Source organism: Rhinichthys klamathensis, unplaced genomic scaffold, assembly GCF_029890125.1.
Source record: "Rhinichthys klamathensis goyatoka isolate OS25496 unplaced genomic scaffold, OSU_Roscu_1.1 h1tg000300l_1, whole genome shotgun sequence".
In the NCBI taxonomy this organism is placed as follows: Eukaryota; Metazoa; Chordata; class Actinopteri; order Cypriniformes; family Leuciscidae; genus Rhinichthys; species Rhinichthys klamathensis.
Window position 1 is genome coordinate 355,001 of NW_026606819.1, and position 20,000 is coordinate 375,000.

Consider the following 20,000-nt stretch of genomic DNA (forward strand, 5'->3'; position numbering starts at 1 on the left):
TGTTTGAAATATGAAAACAAAGGGAAGTGTTTTATAAGAGATCAGACTGAAGGAGCCGCTCTTTACAGGCGTCTGATCCTGCTGCGCTAACCAGACTACATTAAACTACTATATAATGTTGAATATAATGTATAATAATGCAGATCTGATGTTACCAGTAACAGTGGCCGACATTATTTTACATATATCTCTCTATATATCTAGTCAGTGACAGTTCAAGCATATTCATCTAAAATAATCCGTTATTTTCAGCTTCAGAATCATGAATATTGTTACTCTGGTGTCTCTGTTGTCCTGCTTTGGGTTTCAGCACCAAGTCCATCCTATTCATTTACACACACAATGTTTTATCAAATTTAGCATTTTAATCAACAATACAGTTTTTGTGAACCTTGGCCTTTTTTGTTAAACAGCATTTTTTTTGTCTAAGACAGAAGTGTGTTGTTTTCAGGTGTATCGTGGCGTTCGAGTCGGCGGCCTCCACATGAGTGTCAAACACTCCCAGTTCAAGGGTCAGCCTCACTTCCCTCACGATTACCCAGACTGCCCTGCAGGAGTGCGCTTCCAAGCCGAGCAGGAGCTGGAGCTTCTGGAAAAGTTCAAGAGGTGAGATGGGAGATGTTGAGAAATGTTGTTTTGTGTTTTTTGTGTGTCCATGATACAACAGAGAACCACTTTTGGCTGCTTTCAGACGTCCTCCATCTAAACGCACCAACTACATCAAACATGGCTGCTTGGCACCGTTCCGTTGCCCCTGGCAACAGCTGACGGAGGAGTGGGAGGAGCTAGTGAGTCTGAGCGAAGACACGGCCAGCAGAGACGAAACACCGTTCACTGTTCTGAGGTCAGTCAGTTTAACCTAGGGGTGCTCCGATCAGGATTTTTGGGGCCGATCGCCGATCGCCGATTACTGGAAGCTGTATCACCCGATACCGATCACCGATTACAGGGTCTATTTGAAGACTTCTTTTTATCATGTAGCATTACTTATTAAACTATATTTAACAACAATGTACATTAAGTATTACATTTAGAGAAGACAATGCATAATGAATTGACACCTGTGTATTTATTTGCAAGCAACATGTATTAACATAGCAGCTTGGTTATTGGGAGCAGCTTAGGGCTTGACATACAACTTTCCGGTGGAATATAAAATAAAATTAATAAAAGACAGAACATCTGAGTCTTTAAATTTAGCTTTAGACTACTTTAAACTAAAAACAGCAACAAAAAAGGCTATAGCCAAAATAATGTTTTGAGTCAGTCAGCCATCAGTTTTTCTAATACACTTAAAGGACCACAGGCAGTAAAGTGCACAGCAACAAAAAACAAAACAAAAAAAACTAACAACTTCCATATCTGTATCTATAACTTTGCTTTTTTCTGGGATGCTTAGTCAGATTTTGTGGGCATTTAGAGAGGAAGAGAAACCTTTTGTGTGTGTGTGTGTGTGTGTTTGTGTGTGTGAAGAACCCTTGCAAAATTATTTTAAACAGATTAAGAAAGCCACCACTAGCCTACTGGTCACATCTATGGTTAGATTGATTTTTTTTTAGATCCAGTGAAGTCTGTCCCACCATGTACCTAATATAAATAAATAAAACATCTTCAGTTAACTAGCAGATCATTCATTTAGTTCGCTATTAAACAAGAAATGTAGCGCTATGTGTTTTTGAACTCAAGCTGCGCGCTCGTTGCCGCGGCGATCAGTGTCATGGATACAGTGCTCTGTGTCTCGCGCAGGCTTCACTCGGACGCGCGCTTCAATCTATCGCCCTTGCGGACTCTATTCATTCCGGTGTAATCACAAAATAAAACACTAAAGTATCCTTGCTTGATATAACTGTAACCGCTGATGAACATATTCAGTTTTGATGAGAGAAAAAAATATGTACGAGTGATTTGACGGACGCACGGGGAGGGGGGGTGTGGGTTGGATACATTTTTGTCATTGGTTGTTGCGTTAAATCTTACCCAGATACAATAGTGCTATTTTCTGATTGGCTATTGTGTAGCTCGACGAACAACACCAGAGGAAACGCGCTTGATGCATGCCGGTTCCACAGTGAGAGCGCACTACTGAGAGTTTTGGCCGCTGCGGCATATTAAATATATTACAAATAGTTTTTCAGCGTGAGAAATACAATGTGTGGCAGGAGAGCGTGACAAAAGACCGAAATGAGTGACTGTCACGCTCAATGGTTGACACTTGAGAGCCCTGTTGTAGAATTGCCAGACCGGTGAAGCCATTTTTACCAGGGCGTAAAAAAATGGTCTCGCGAGTTTTGCGTCATCTGATCGGCTTTTCTGGATCGGCCTTTATAGAGACCGCCGATCACACATCCCAAAGCAATTATCGGACGATTATGATCGGCGACCGATCAATCGGAGCACCCTTAGTTTAACCCCTAAGGCTTATGTGGCGTATGCTGAGTAATAAGAGTTATGACTGTATACCGTATCTCTTTAATGTCCGTCTAGTTTGACCTCGCCGCTGAAACTGCTCTCTCCGAGAAGCTGTGTGTTTAAAGAGCTGATAAAATATTTCGACTCAGATCAATATTTCGTGTCTAGTGATTTACTGATGTGGCAAGTGTCCGTGTAATAACGGGATAATGAACATCCAGACGGCTGTTATCGCAGAATAAACCCCTTCAGGTGTGTGTGTGTGTGTGTGTGTGTGTGTGTGTGTGTGTGTGTGTGTGTGTGTGTGTGTGTGTGTGTGTGATCTCAGAATAAACCCCTTCAGGTGTGTGTGTGTGTGTGTGTGATCTCAGCGCTTTTAACAATGTAGATTGTTCTAAAGCAGCTTTACAGTGATAACAGGAGATTACAGTAACAGAGTGTTTAGGCTTTACTGCAGCTCTAGAATAAAGTTATTGTCCAGCTAAAGTTAGTTTTGATTGATTCACTTCCGTTGTAAAGATCATTAGTGATTAACTTAGGGGCCGCTAACACGACACCGCTCTAACAGAAAACTCTTTAAGTTCTCTCTATGCAAACTTTAAACGCAAACCTGCGAGAACGCTTATGGCGAGCACACGCGCATTAAGAGCCAGTCCACAGGTGTGTGTTTGAATATGTGTGCGCAGGCGTGCAGTCCTTACCTAAAACACAACCCTCAACAAACGACTTGTCTGGCCTTACAATCTATAATACAGAATTTTTATCGCTTCGGCGAACCGGCATTATCCCGACAGCGATTATCTGTACAGAGGAGACGGAGGAGGCCTTCACAGGGAGAGACACTTCAGGCCTGCGGTGTCGTCGCGTCCAGACCATAGACTGTAAAAAAAAATGGACAAAGCGTCTGTGACGTCACCCATAGACTTTCTGAAGAACGGTTTTGAGGCCGGTTATGGGGGGTATGGGCGGCGCCATCTTTTGAAAATCTTGGGAAATCCTAACCCCGCCCACCTTCTGGCCAATCCATATATGGGTAAAAGGGCGGGCTTTGTGTGAGACTGAGCCGGCCGGTGGACACGCCTCTTCAGCCTCAGCTATCTGTACCGCTACAGGATCGACTGGCAGACTAGGCTACTCTTCACAGTCTATGGCCACTGCAGAGCTGCTGAAGAACACTCCGATGTGGGACATATCAGGCTATTCTTATGTTACATTTATTCATCTGGCAGACACATTTACAGTATTTCAAACGTCATATATCTAATATGCCGACAACAACATATTAGATCTCATTAAACGACAAATTAAACACAATGTACTATTTAAATCGATTGCTGGACATCGGTATATTATTGTACATAGGTACATCTGATTTATGATTTAGGATTGTATTAGCCCCCCCAAAACCCCACCTGTCCCTACCTCGGACGCTAACTTATCTGAGGCGATTTAATGCTAACTGTTGCAGTTAGGGATGCACGATGATATCGGGACAACATCGGTATCGGCCGATAAAAGCTTAAAATGACCATCATCTGCATCGGCCAATATGAATATTTCTGCCGATGAGCCTTGCCGATAGGGTGGCGTGTTTCCTGTGCGCACGTGACGACCGTGACCGAAGCATGAGCGCCAGCAACTTAAACTTCCAACTAGGGGTGTGCCGTGCGTCTCACGCGGTTTTTGACCGTGGACGATTAAAATGTCCCCACGATCTGCTTTTGAAGAAAAATCATAGTATCGTGCATTCTATCAGTTCAATTCTGGCGCCTTCCTCTCAACATACTGTACAACGCGACGTACATTCACATCACATCACATGTAAACGCAGAGATAGTTACACTCACGGGACACCGCAATTCACAAAAGTTCATTATTTGCATGCGCATCAAAGTCTTGCTAGGTAAACATGTCATTCGCGTGCTGATGCGCTGTTCTAACATCCGCTTTACTGAGCGCGTACACCCGACGCTCACAGGAACTAAAGCCGTCACAGCGCCGGCATACTGGACTAATCTTTCGAGTCTTATTGCGCTGATACTGTCAAATACACACAAGGTTTACATAAACAAAGTTGGTTATGTCTAAAGTGAAAGCAAACAGAGAAAATCTGCTTGTCAAATGCGTGTATATTAGACGCGTCGCGTGCAGTTCTTAAAGAGACAGTAATAATGTGCTGCCGCTTGTCCTTAAAGAGATACTGCACCTCCTCTAATGTTGTTCCAAACCTGTATTGATTTCTTTCTTGTGCTTAAATACACTATGGAAGTCACTGGAGTACAGCAACTGTTTGGTTAGCCACATTCTTGCAAATAACTTTTATTTTCAACAGAAGAAAGAAACTTGTAAATGATGACAATTTAAATTTTTGGGAGAACTATCCCTTTAATGTTAATAAAACAACAAAACACAGAGGAAATCACTCACTGCTCTTGACTGAGAACTTTAATAAGCTTTTTTTGCACTTAAAAAATATACAAATATATCGGCATCGGGCAAAATTAGTTTGAAAATATTGGCATATCGAATATCGGCCAAAATCCAATATCGTGCATCCCTAGTTGCAGTGCCACTGCCCACAAACACTGATGCTAAATAGTGCTAACTACGTGAAATAGTAGTGGAATGTCACTTACCGGAAAAAATGGAGCGAAGTAACGTTACTCCTACAGTGTCGGTTAGTGCAGTTTATAGCAGAGCAACCCATGTTATGTACGATATTTCAATACAAATGTTCAGAAAGGATACAGAGGTGGTATGATGTGTTGTGTCAGATCATGGCCGAGACGTCAGATTTCAGGAATTCCACTCGACGCAGCCCGTTATCAGCTGTCAATCAAAGTTAACCACGCCCTTATTTGTCATACATTTTATATCTAAATACGATCTAAACTAACGAGTTAGAAAAAAATTCACCCCCCTCACAGTTGTCAGGCACTCGGAACCTATCGAAAAATACAATAAAAGTCCATGGGACCAACCTGTAAAAACATGAATTTTTGTTGTGAAAATGGACATTTTAACATGGGGTCTATGGACATTTTCTCCCTTTTGGGACCTCCCTCTAGCGGATTTTCCATGTATTGCAGTTTTTTGCATTTCCGGGTAGGCTTCATTTTTCAGATTAGAATGTTGCCGCTTGGTCCAGACGCTGGTCCTTCATCAGATCTGGAATGTGTGTGTGTGTGTGTGTGTGAGAGAGAGAGTGTGTCCAGGCGCAGTTCCTTCATCAGATCTGGATACGGCCTGGATCCGGCAGGCTGCAGTAAATCTCGGATAAACAGAGAGACTAATATTAGCGTAGACGCCATTCTTCTTATGATGTAACGAGTACATCAGGATTTAAGGGAAGTGTTCCCGGTTCCGGCTGACCTAATCTATGCAGCCTAACATTGAATTATAGAAGTCTATAGTGTGTTATGTGTATGCTAGGTCAAAGAGATGTGTTTTTAGTCTAGCTTTGAACTGACAGAGTGTGTCTGCTTCCCGGACAATGGTAGGAAGACTGTTTCAGAGTTTTGGTGCTAAATAGGAAAAGGATCTCCCGCCTGCAGTCGATTTAGATATTCTAGGTATTATCAACTGGCCGGAGTTTAGAGATCGCAATAGACGTGAAGGACTATAATGCGTTAAGAGCTCGCTCAAATACTGGGAGCTAAACCATTTAGTGCTTTGTAAGTAATCAGCAATATTTTAAAATGTATACGATGTTTAATAGGCAGCCAATGCAGTGTTGACAGAACCGGGCTAATATGGTCATACTTCCTGATTCTGGTAAGAACTCGAGCTGCGGCGTTTTGGACCAGCTGGAGTTTGTTTATTAACCCTCTGGGGTCGGCTATCGCGCCGGCGCGATTGTCTCGCTTTTTTTCTTATCAGTGCAAAAGAGACTCAAAATACTCGGTTGATTTTGATCTTACATATAAGTGTGATACATCATTAGATCCTGTTAAGTTTCTATTTTTTTTGTGGATACTCACAATAAAAACAAAGTGTTGTGCTTTTCACCAAATAAAGAAAAACAAACATGATGCGCGTTCTGCGTTCTCTCTGTCAGTGAAGTCCATTCTGAAACGCGTCCTAAGATTAACTGTTACTCCGCGATTACTTGTCACACAGGCAGGAGAGATTTTTCTTTATGAAGCTTGAATTCTCTTCTTTTAAATGAAGTAATTTATATAAAAAACAAATATTCTCAGTTTATGCAATCTGTATGAAAAGAGAGTGCTGTCAGTATTTTTTTCCCAGCTCATTACACTTCATTACGCGTTAATCTGACACGCCCACGGAGGACGCGCGCTATTCAAACGCAAATGTCGAGGCAAGCCATGACAATGCCCACATCAGCTGTTCCACCGCGGCGGTAAAATGTGTGGTGTATTTGCTGCCTTTTACCGCTAAGAGGCGCTACAATCATAGACTCTGAAAAGTGTTCGTTTATTCCGGTTTATTCTCTCTAATGCGTAATCTGCTGCCGCACCGCGCTGATTCAGAGCGATTGAAAGCTGGTAGCAGATGAATTCAACAAGTGAAACGTAGTTAAAATAATTCATAATCACAATACTGAAATTAGGCTACTGAAATGTAATTGAATAAATAATGAAAACATTTCAACATAAAACATTGCAATAAAAACATTTAGGCTACATCAATGAGGCTTTACAACTTTAACAGCGTACAGAAGGTAGCTCAGTGATCAACGCAACAACACGAGCTTCGAGGAGCTTCAATCCACCCGAGATCGAATCTCAATGTGCATAGGCCTACATGTTGTTAACCGATGTTGTCCTACAGCGTTTATATTTTCCCACATTGATGCTTAAATAGGTAACTGTTTATATCTGTTTACTTATTTAAAGTCAAGAGTTTTGTTTAATTATCATTACAACATAAATTTGCTACATTCCTGTAGAACCGCAGCCGCTGCACAAACGACAAAAACTGATGAAGGAAGATTGTCAGCCGATTGCATCAGAAAATGAAAATGAAGAAGCTCGTCTTTAGTCTGCTAAATTATTGTGTAATGTAAAAGAACACTAAAATTACTTAAGTTTGAAACCAAGTTCGAACATTTCAAGGTTTAAATAGTGTCGGGACAGTTTTTTTAATTTAAAACAGGGTTGCATCGGGTTTAGAGTTTATTTCTTTTGCGATGCAAAATAAGAAACACTAGGCTAATCTTATTCTTGCGACATTTTAAATTTGTATTGCCAAAGAAATTACAGCTAAATTAAACAATTAAAACAGTACAAAACGAAAATTGTCCAAAGAAACATAATTAAATTAAAAACATGCGTTTTTCTTTGCCTCTCTCGCGCTGGATCTCTTTTATCCTTACAATAATTTTGCCTGCTCATCAGGCTGGCTATCCGACACTCTCCATATGAAAGAGGAACATTAACACCTTTGTCCAGCGACTGTCCCTCCAACCCCCCCACAGGCTATCGGAGTCTGAGGCTGACTTAACACAAAGAGAAGTCGCAATTCACACTTAAATCGCTATTCTAGACAGTGTTGATAATGAAGGAATTAAATTATTTAAGTTACATGTAGCCTAGTGATATTTCTGTCATAAAAGTTTATTACTAAATATTTCATTATTTCAATAATTGATGAAATAAAACTGGTTTGGGCCAGCTTTTTCCAAGCAAAACTAAATATAATCTGAAAAAAACGCTTGTTAATTTGTTGTCATGAACAAAATGTTCAACTCAATAAAGTCTACAGGGATCTTTGGATCCTTACAACCAGGCATGCAATTTGTGAATTAAGTTTTAATTTTATTTTGTATTATTCAAATAAATATCGAAACACGGTGCTTCGTGGTAATGCTGCTAAATTAAATAACATTTATAGAATAATTATGAACTTAAATGAAACAATATCGCAACATTTCAACAAATACATTATTTGATCTGTTTTTACATTTTAATTCAGGGCGATTTAGCCTACATTTAATTAGAGCGAGATTTTCACCCTTGTCTTGTCATTTTCTCATTGGGAAGCGCTTACGTTTGAGTAGATCCTCTGTACCTCTCGTTTTCATATGGATTAGCCTACATAATCAGATAATATTTATTAGCCTAAATATTTAGACATTTAAAGGCTTTAGACATAGCCGATTTCTTATAGTGACTGAGCTGAAGTGGCTTTCGGTTCATTTTTGTGACGCGCAGTTCCCGGAGACCGAGACGACAGATTGTCGTTAGCCTATATGAATACAAGTTTACAGTTTTGAACGATGTAAGCTACTCTACTCTTATCTGTATGACCAAAAAATACGGAGTCGCCTATTAAGTTATTTTAGCTGTAATAATGAGAAAAATAAATTAATCTAAATGAACGCGCCGCCGCGTTTGTCGAACACTAACTCACCATGCCAGAATAAAACCCGACTTTAGAAAAATGCATAGGGCCACTCGGCGTGGTGTGCCAGAACACTTAATTATAAACTTCAATATTTCATTCAAAATAATCTCATCAACACGCTTTGTGAAATTTTGAAAAGCCGTGCATGCATTAAGGCCACTGGAACTAATGAACAACTGAAACGCTGGTTTTGATTTTATTGTTTGTCGTTTAAACGTGCCTGTTGAATATCTCTATTTTATATATTTGATATTGGTGAAGTAGCCTATATCATTGATTAGCTGTGGAGGGAGGGGTGTGGGGATTAAAATAATTCAGCAGAAGCAGGGATGTTTAGACCAGAAGGAAATCCCAGTCCCCCCTGGCAAATCACACTTTACTTAAAACCATGTTTTTAAAAACTCTAGGTTGGAACAGACCTCTCTGCCATGCGCGCGCACGGTTTGGAGCACAATATCTGTCTCGCATGCACGCTCGCTCTAGATAGATTACGGGATATTTGAACTAATTTGCGGTATAATAACTAGTCGATCACGAGTGGCTCAACAGGTAGATCTGTAGATAAACTATATCTTTCAGGAATTTGACCGACCGGGTTGACACTTCAGCGTGAGAAATCGGGGGGTTTTTTATATTAAAAAAAATATATATATAGCCATATATATATTACTATTGGTAGCCTATTATTATACAGATGCAAAGTCGTAACAGAGTTTTAGAGCTAGACAAATCTCTCTGCAATAACAAATATAAAATTTACAGCAGACCATGTTTGTGCGGGATTTGAACCCATGTCATCTTGATGATCGAACCGTAAGTTCTACCGCTCGGCTATGCATTTTCTCACTGAGAAATGCCCAAACGTTTGTTTCTCACATGAGCGAGAAAACGTTTTGTCTTTAGCCTGTGAGTGTAGGCCTACTTTAGCCTTTTACAGTTTTAAAAGATTATATCTTATCTGTATGACCAACAATTTGTTGTAGGCTTATTTGGAAATTACCCTAACTTGTAGTATTTCATCCTTAGGCTACTGTTAATAGACATTAGCCCCACTTACGTTTTGCAAAATGTCCCTTTGCGCCACCTGGCGGTCATTTCGCGTACGACTTTGAAATGCGACTGGTTTATTTTTATGTGTGGATGGCTAAAAGGTGTGACTAAAAATGTGCTTTTGGCTTTCATTTATATTTTGATTGTTTGTATATATATATATATATATATATATATATGTGTGTGTGTGTGTGTGTTTGTGTGCGTGTATATAAATATTTATTTATTTATATATATATTGTCCTTGCATTCTTTCTTGTGTGACACCCCTGAATGAAAGGCTCATTAGTATGCAGTCTGCTCAGGTGAGAACTGCCTAATTATTCATGAGGGGGTTGGGCCGTTCCGCCCATCCGCATATTGCCTTTGCAAACAAAAAAATGTTTTTCACAATTTAAAACAATCTATTGTTTTATGAGAATGATTAGGTAGAATGCTTTTCAGATCAATTTGAAGCAAAAACTCTAGGCGACAACATCCACTAGTCAAAAGTCTTGTGGACAGATATTTAGCATATTATTTGTGGCCTTATATTAGAAACTTTATTTTTTAGTTTTTTCAATAACCACGCATAAACAATATTCTCTCAAAAATACAAACATGTACATACATGTTGCTCACACATTATGGTAGCCCTGTGTGTGCTATACAGAGTTTAATTTCACCTGTGCCATTAATATGTTTATAAGCAACTGAAAAAAGCACAAATGTCAGAGCATGCCAAAACATCTCAAGGACCCCGAAAACACCTCAGACCCCAGAGGGTTAAGCGTGCAGGCCAACCACCCAGTAGAGCATTACAGTAATCTAGCCTTGAGCTCATGAACGCATGAACTAACTGTTCCACATTCGTCAATGAGAGCATATGGCGTAATTTAGATATATTTTTAAGATGGAAAAATTTGGTTTTACAGATGTTAGACATGTGACTTTCAAATGCAAAAGTCATGTGAAAGATTGGTATCACCTCCATTCAAGGGAAAGGAAATGCAGAGGAATCAATTTGGTGTTTGAGCGCTCTCTGAAACACGCCTCTCTCTCTCTCTCTTTTCTCTTCTCCCACGTTTAAAATTGTTTGAATGTGTAAATTGGCCAGACAAAACGCGTCCAAACTATAAACTTTGACTCTATGATGGTTAAATTTAGCAGTTAATCTGCTAATCACATTTTATCTGATTGTGTGTTGCAGGAGTCTGAAGGAGCTGCGGCTGCTGTCTGGATGGATCCGGCGTCGACTGCGTCTGCGCGTGACCCCTGACCCCCCTCTGACCCGGCTGCGCGTGACCCCTGACCCCCCGCTGACCCGCCGGGGCGTGACCCCTGACCCCCCGCTGACCCCTGCGGCGGCCTCAGCTCTACAGCAGGAGTGCAGGCGGTCTCTCCTCTGGGTGCGTCTGCGTCTTCTGAGTAAAGGCCAGCCGGCGCTGCACGCCATGGTGTGTGTGCCCACGACCTCTGACCTCCAGCTGCTGCGTACAGATGGACAGAGCAGCGGCCCGCAGGAGCCCCGACACACAGATCCCCTGAGGGCCCGGAGTGAGCCTGCGGATCCGGAGCGTGTCCTGCGGGGTGTGTGTCCTCCTCCTCTTCCCCGGGTCGTGTCCCACTGCAGCCGGACGGTTCTGGGATGGGTCACGCAGGGCGACTTCTCTCTGACCTCTGGCTGTGGAGAGGCTCTGGCCTTCATTAGCCTGACCGGCCTCACACACACACTCCTCACGCAGCCACAGGACCAGCGCGGACTCGTGCTCCTGCGCAACCCCTCGTCCCTGCAGTACCGCTTCGCCCAGATTAGCCTCGACACCTGAGCACGCACACACACACACACACACCCCTCGTCTCTGCAGTACCGCTTCGCCGAGATCAGCCTCGACACCTGAGCGCACACACACACACACACACCTCGTCCCTGCAGTACCGCTTCGCCCAGATCAGCCTCGACACCTGAGCACGCACACACACACACACACACACACACACACCCCTCGTCTCTGCAGTACCGCTTCGCCCAGATTAGCCTCGACACCTGAGCACACACACACACACACACACACACACACCTCGTCCCTGCAGTACCGCTTCGCCCAGATCAGCCTCGACACCTGAGCACACACACACACACACACACCTCGTCCCTGCAGTACCGCTTCGCCCAGATCAGCCTCGACACCTGAGCACACACACACACACACACACACACACACACACACACACACACACACACACACCCCTCGTCCCTGCAGTACCGCTTCGCCCAGATCAGCCTCGACACCTGAGCGCACACACACACACACACACACACAAACACACACACACGCATCGGTCCTGCAGTACCGCTTCGCCCAGATCAGCCTCGACACCTGAGCACACACACACACACACACACACACACACACACACCTCGTCCCCGCAGTACCGCTTCGCCCAGATCAGCCTCTAAACCTGAGCACACACACACACACACACACACACACACCTCGTCCCCGCAGTACCGCTTCGCCCAGATCAGCCTCGACACCTGAGCGCATACACACACACACACACACACACACACACCCTCGTCCCCGCAGTACCGCTTCACCCAGATCAGCCTCGACACCTGAGCGCATACACACACACACACACACACACACCTCGTCCCCGCAGTACCGCTTCGCCCAGATCAGCCTCGACACCTGAGCGCATACACACACACACACACACACCCTCGTCCCCGCAGTACCGCTTCACCCAGATCAGCCTCGACACCTGAGCACACACACACACACACACACACACACACACACACACACACACACACACCTCGTCCCCGCAGTACCGCTTCGCCCAGATCAGCCTCGACACCTGAGCGCATACACACACACACACACACACACACACACACCTCGTCCCCGCAGTACCGCTTCGCCCAGATCAGCCTCGACACCTGAGCGCATACACACACACACACACACACCCTCGTCCCCGCAGTACCGCTTCACCCAGATCAGCCTCGACACCTGAGCACACACACACACACACACACACACACCCCTCGTCCCTGCAGTACCGCTTCACCCAGATCAGCCTCGACACCTGAGCGCATACACACACACACACACACACACACACACACCTCGTCCCCGCAGTACCGCTTCGCCCAGATCAGCCTCGACACCTGAGCGCATACACACACACACACACACACCCTCGTCCCCGCAGTACCGCTTCACCCAGATCAGCCTCGACACCTGAGCACACACACACACACACACACACACCCTCGTCCCCGCAGTACCGCTTCACCCAGATCAGCCTCGACACCTGAGCGCATACACACACACACACACACACACCTCGTCCCCGCAGTACCGCTTCGCCCAGATCAGCCTCGACACCTGAGCACACACACACACACACACACACACACACACCCTCGTCCCCGCAGTACCGCTTCACCCAGATCAGCCTCGACACCTGAGCACACACACACACACACACACACACCCCTCGTCCCTGCAGTACCGCTTCACCCAGATCAGCCTCGACACCTGAGCGCATACACACACACACACACACACACCTCGTCCCCGCAGTACCGCTTCGCCCAGATCAGCCTCGACACCTGAGCGCATACACACACACACACACACACACACACACCTCGTCCCCGCAGTACCGCTTCGCCCAGATCAGCCTCGACACCTGAGCGCATACACACACACACACACACACACACCCTCGTCCCCGCAGTACCGCTTCACCCAGATCAGCCTCGACACCTGAGCACACACACACACACACACACACACCCTCGTCCCCGCAGTACCGCTTCACCCAGATCAGCCTCGACCCCTGAGCACACACACACACACACACACACACACACACCTCGTCCCCGCAGTACCGCTTCGCCCAGATCAGCCTCGACACCTGAGCGCATACACACACACACACACACACCCTCGTCCCCGCAGTACCGCTTCACCCAGATCAGCCTCGACACCTGAGCGCATACACACACACACACACACACACCTCGTCCCTGCAGTACCGCTTCACCCAGATCAGCCTCGACACCTGAGCGCATACACACACACACACACACACACCTCGTCCCCGCAGTACCGCTTCACCCAGATCAGCCTCGACACCTGAGCGCATACACACACACACACACACACACACACACACCCCTCGTCCCCGCAGTACCGCTTCACCCAGATCAGCCTCGACACCTGAGCACACACACACACACACACACACACACACACACACCCTCGTCCCCGCAGTACCGCTTCACCCAGATCAGCCTCGACACCTGAGCACACACACACACACACACACACACACACACACACCCTCGTCCCCGCAGTACCGCTTCGCCCAGATCAGCCTCGACACCTGAGCACACACACACACACACACACACACACACACACCCTCGTCCCCGCAGTACCGCTTCACCCAGATCAGCCTCGACACCTGAGCACACACACACACACACACACACACCCCTCGTCCCCGCAGTACCGCTTCACCCAGATCAGCCTCGACACCTGAGCGCATACACACACACACACACACACACCTCGTCCCCGCAGTACCGCTTCGCCCAGATCAGCCTCGACACCTGAGCACACACACACACACACACACACACACACACACCCTCGTCCCCGCAGTACCGCTTCACCCAGATCAGCCTCGACACCTGAGCACACACACACACACACACACACACCCCTCGTCCCTGCAGTACCGCTTCACCCAGATCAGCCTCGACACCTGAGCGCATACACACACACACACACACACACCTCGTCCCCGCAGTACCGCTTCGCCCAGATCAGCCTCGACACCTGAGCGCATACACACACACACACACACACACACACACCTCGTCCCCGCAGTACCGCTTCGCCCAGATCAGCCTCGACACCTGAGCGCATACACACACACACACACACACACACCCTCGTCCCCGCAGTACCGCTTCACCCAGATCAGCCTCGACACCTGAGCACACACACACACACACACACACACCCTCGTCCCCGCAGTACCGCTTCACCCAGATCAGCCTCGACCCCTGAGCACACACACACACACACACACACACACACCTCGTCCCCGCAGTACCGCTTCGCCCAGATCAGCCTCGACACCTGAGCGCATACACACACACACACACACACCCTCGTCCCCGCAGTACCGCTTCACCCAGATCAGCCTCGACACCTGAGCGCATACACACACACACACACACACACCTCGTCCCTGCAGTACCGCTTCACCCAGATCAGCCTCGACACCTGAGCGCATACACACACACACACACACACACCTCGTCCCCGCAGTACCGCTTCACCCAGATCAGCCTCGACACCTGAGCGCATACACACACACACACACACACACACACACACCCCTCGTCCCCGCAGTACCGCTTCACCCAGATCAGCCTCGACACCTGAGCACACACACACACACACACACACACACACACACACACCTCGTCCCCGCAGTACCGCTTCACCCAGATCAGCCTCGACACCTGAGCACACACACACACACACACACACACACACACACACCCTCGTCCCCGCAGTACCGCTTCACCCAGATCAGCCTCGACCCCTGAGCGTCGGTCCGTCACATGACTGTTCCTCGCGAGCTGCTGTTCTGTGATCTCCATCAGCTTCATGCATGTCGAACTTCCAAGATCATGTGCTGAAATTGTTTGTTTTTTTTATTGAGAGAAACTCTTTAAATCATAAATTTGTGTTTTTTTTCTGCTGGGATTTGAGTGATATTTGAGTTGTGAAGACTTTTTTTTTTGTTTAAACGTACAATATGTACGATTTTTGTAATAAAATATTCAAAAACCTCTTTCACAGTGTGATATATTTCATGCAGTTGTGTACTTGTGTGACTTTGTTTTGCATTAAAAATACAAGATGTATTTGTTCGCATGTGTGCGAACACGTCAGCATTTTCACGGGTTTGTGTTTTTGGGGCTTGCCGGATCGCATTAAGGGTTCTCAGTAGAGCGGTGTCGTGTTAGCGGCCCCTAAGTTAATCACTAATGATCTTTACAACGGAAGTGAATCGATCAAAACTAACTTTAGTTGGACAATAACTTTATTCTAGAGCTGCTGTAAAGCCTAAACAATCTCTTACTTTAATCACCTGTTATCACTGTAAAGCTGCTGAGAAACATCTGTATTGTTAAAGCGCTGTATAAATGGAGACTTGACTTGTATAACTCCCCGTTGTTTGCAGACAAGGCTTAACAAGTGTGATGATAACTGCTCCTCGGTCCGATACCAAACAGACAGGCGTTCCCCACCTTGTAAAAATCTCCTCAACTAAAATACGGGCAATTTGTGTTGCTTTGGTCATCCTCGATGGAAAAGCTCCACCCACTTTGAACCGTAATCAAATACAACTAAAAGATGTTTATTTTGTTTACAGCTCTTGGGAAAGGGCCCATCAAATCCACACCCAGCATGTCCCGTGTTCCACCACTGGTGTTGATTGCAAATAACCTGACAGCTTTGAAAATTATGGAAACTTTAGACAAGTTTCACGTTCCTTACAGTATTTCCATGCGTCAGCTCTTAAGCTTGGCCAGTGAGCAATTTCCATCAGTCGTAGTGATGTTTTGAGCCGACCCAGGTGTCCACCTAAGGGATTGTCATGGGCATGCTTGAGAAACTCCCCTCGCAGACAAGCTGGAGCTTCGGTCCTTTCTGGCCATCTGGGACACTACGAAAAAGGAAACCATTCTCAAGGACATAATACACTCTGGAAGGACAAGGACTGGGTTGACAGGCAGCCTTGTTGCATAAATCCTGAATTTCTGGGTCATTAGACTGTGGTAGCAATGTCAGACCAGTCTACCTGTAAATTAGATGTAGTTACAGAAGAGCTGGTAGATTTGACCATGGCTAACAGATGAGGTGTAGTCGTCGCTAGGCTACATGACAAGGTATCTGGTACTACGTTGCACTGTCCCTTTCTATACCTGACGCTGAACTCGAATCCTTGTAGACGAAGTGTCCAAAGCGTCAGCCTCGATGAAGGTTTGGGATGTTGGAAAACCCAAGTCAACGCAGCATGGTCTGTAATCACCTCAAATGGCTACACCACAGCCATTCCCTTTCCCACACGGAGTATGAGTGCTCTGCTCCACAAAGAAGTCTGGATGCGTAAGCAATGATGTGTTCCTCTTCATTTGTCTCCTGTTTCCAAACAGCCCCCAGGCCGTTCACACCTTGTGAGACTTGTTAAAATATGGAGAAGTTAACACTGGAGCTTTAGTTAAGTCATTTTTGATCCTTTCAAAAGCATCTTGAGATTCCTTAGTCCATGTCCAAGTGGATTGTTTCTTCTTTAGGGCATGAAGAGGTGCGGCTTTCTCTGAAAAATTTGGTATAAATCTGATACCAACCTGCCAATCCCAAAAATCTTTGTACATGCTTGAGTGATTGTGGTACCGGAAAATCACAGATGGCTGCTACCTTGGCAGGATCTGTCTTGACACCTTCCCCAGATACAACATGACCCAGGAAAGTGATAGATCTCTTTACAAGGTTGGATTTCTTGAGGTTCAAAGTCAGTCCGGCTTGATGTAAACAACTGAAAACTTGACATAAATGCTCCTGCTCATTTTTGGAATATACCACAATATCATAAATGTAAACTAAGCAACATTTTCCTTTAATGTCTTTAAGCACATACTCCATTAATCTTTGGAAAGAGGCAGGAGCATTTTTGAGACCAAAAGGTAGACGCAAGAATTCAAATTGCCCAGCAGAAGTGACGAATGCAGTTTTGGGAATGCTCTCTGGTTCCATCTCAACTCGCCAGTAGCCACTCTTTGGGTCTACGGTACTGAAAATCGAGGCTCCATGCAATGATTCCAGTATCTTCTGAATTTGTGGCATGGGATATCCATCTAAGTGTGTCTTTGCATTAAGCCCACGGTAATCCACACATGGTCATGAACCTCCATCTTTTTTGGGTACAAGAACTACTGGGGAAGCCCATTATGACACAGAGGGACGAATGATGAATGATCTTGTAGTTCTTGAATTTCTTTGATAATGAACTGTTGTTTGTCTAGTGACACTCTGTAGGCTCTCTTTCTGACCGGTCCTTCATCAGAGGTAATTATACGATGACTTACACATAGAAAATTATACATTCCTATTATTAAAATCAGTTAAATGATTGTTAGGCTGCATAGATTAGGTCAGCCAGAACCGGGAACACTTCCTATAAATCCTGATGTACTCGTTACATCATAAGAAGAATGGCGTCTACACTAATATTAGCCTCTCTGTTTATCCGAGATTTACCGCAGTCCGCCGGATCCGGTTCGCATCCAGATCTGATGGAGGACCTGCGCCTAGACACGACTACAACACATGATGTAGTCAGCCGGATCCGGGCCGGATCCAGATCAGATGGAGGACCTGCGCCTAGACACGACCACAATGCATGATGTAGTCAGCCGGATCCGGGCCGTATCCAGATCAGATGATGGAGGACCTGCACCTAGACACGACCACAATGCATGATGTAGTCAGCCGGATCCGGGCCGTATCCAGATCAGATGATGGAGGACCTGCACCTAGACACGACCACAACGCATGATGTAGTCAGCCGGATCCGGGCCGTATCCAGATCAGATGATGGAGGACCTGCACCTAGACACGACCACAATGCATGATGTAGTCAGCCGGATCCGGTCCGCATCCAGATCAGATGGAGGACCTGCGCCTACACACGACTACAACACATGATGTAGTCAGCCGGATCCGGTCCGCATCCAGATCAGATGGAGGACCTGCGCCTAGACACGACTACAACACATGATGTAGTCAGCCGGATCCGGTCCGCATCCAGATCAGATGGAGGACCTGCACCTAGATACGACTACAACACATGATGTAGTCAGCCGGATCCGGGCCGTATCCAGATCAGATGATGGAGGACCTGCGCCTAGACACGACCACAACGCATGATGTAGTCAGCCGGATCTGGGCCGCATCCAGATCAGATGGAGGACCTGCGTCTAGACACGACCACAACGCATGATGGAGTCAGCCGGATCCGGGCCGTATCCAGATCAGATGGAGGACCTGCGCCTAGACACGACCACAACGCATGATGTAGTCAGCCGGATCCGGGCCGTATCCAGATCAGATGGTGGACCTGCGCCTAGACACGACCACAACGCATGATGTAGTCAGCCGGATCCGGTCCGCATCCAGATCAGATGGTGGACCTGCGCCTAGACACGACCACAACGCATGATGTAGTCAGCCGGATCTGGGCCGCATCCAGATCAGATGGTGGACCTGCGCCTAGACACGACCACAACGCATGATGTAGTCAGCCGGATCCGGTCCGCATCCAGATCAGATGGTGGACCTGCGCCTAGACACGACCACAACGCATGATGTAGTCAGCCGGATCTGGGCCGCATCCAGATCAGATGGAGGACCTGCGCCTAGACACGACCACAACGCATGATGTAGTCAGCCGGATCTGGGCCGCATCCAGATCAGATGGTGGACCTGCGCCTAGACACGACCACAACGCATGATGTAGTCAGCCGGATCTGGGCCGCATCCAGATCAGATGATGGAGGACCTGCGCCTAGACACGACCACAACACATGATGTAGTCAGCCGGATCCGGGCCGTATCCAGATCAGATGGAGGACCTGCGCCTAGACACGACCACAATGCATGATGTAGTCAGCCGGATCCGGTCCGCATCCAGATCAGATGGAGGACCTGCACCTAGACACGACTACAACACATGATGTAGTCAGCCGGATCCGGGCCGGATCCAGATCAGATGGAGGACCTGCACCTAGACACGACTACAACACATGATGTAGTCAGCCGGATCCGGGCCGTATCCAGATCAGATGATGGAGGACCTGCGCCTAGACACGACCACAACGCATGATGTAGTCAGCCGGATCTGGGCCGCATCCAGATCAGATGGAGGACCTGCGCCTAGACACGACCACAACGCATGATGTAGTCAGCCGGATCCGGGCCGTATCAAGATCAGATGGAGGACCTGCGCCTAGACACGACCACAACGCATGATGTAGTCAGCCGGATCCGGGCCGTATCCAGATCAGATGGTGGACCTGCGCCTAGACA

The 20,000-nt window shown here is 46.4% G+C and overlaps 1 protein-coding gene and 1 long non-coding RNA gene across 2 annotated transcripts in view; one reads left to right on the forward strand and one right to left on the reverse strand.

Annotated features, from left to right (window-relative positions):
- Positions 1-11,674, forward strand: part of pop1 (POP1 homolog, ribonuclease P/MRP subunit) — a 43,316-nt gene extending 31,642 nt beyond the window's left edge. Inside the window, 3 exon segments of the mRNA XM_056270252.1 lie at positions 452-606; positions 692-844; positions 11,018-11,674. Coding sequence (XP_056126227.1) covers positions 452-606; positions 692-844; positions 11,018-11,636 — 927 coding nt within the window. The 3' untranslated portion in view covers positions 11,637-11,674.
- LOC130103904 (uncharacterized) lies at positions 11,549-11,916 on the reverse strand. Its single transcript, XR_008809410.1, has 3 exons — positions 11,855-11,916; positions 11,731-11,772; positions 11,549-11,590 (listed from the first exon to the last, which is right to left on the reverse strand). It is a non-coding gene; the product is annotated as an uncharacterized LOC130103904 (long non-coding RNA).
- Positions 11,917-20,000: the final 8,084 nt, after the last annotated feature.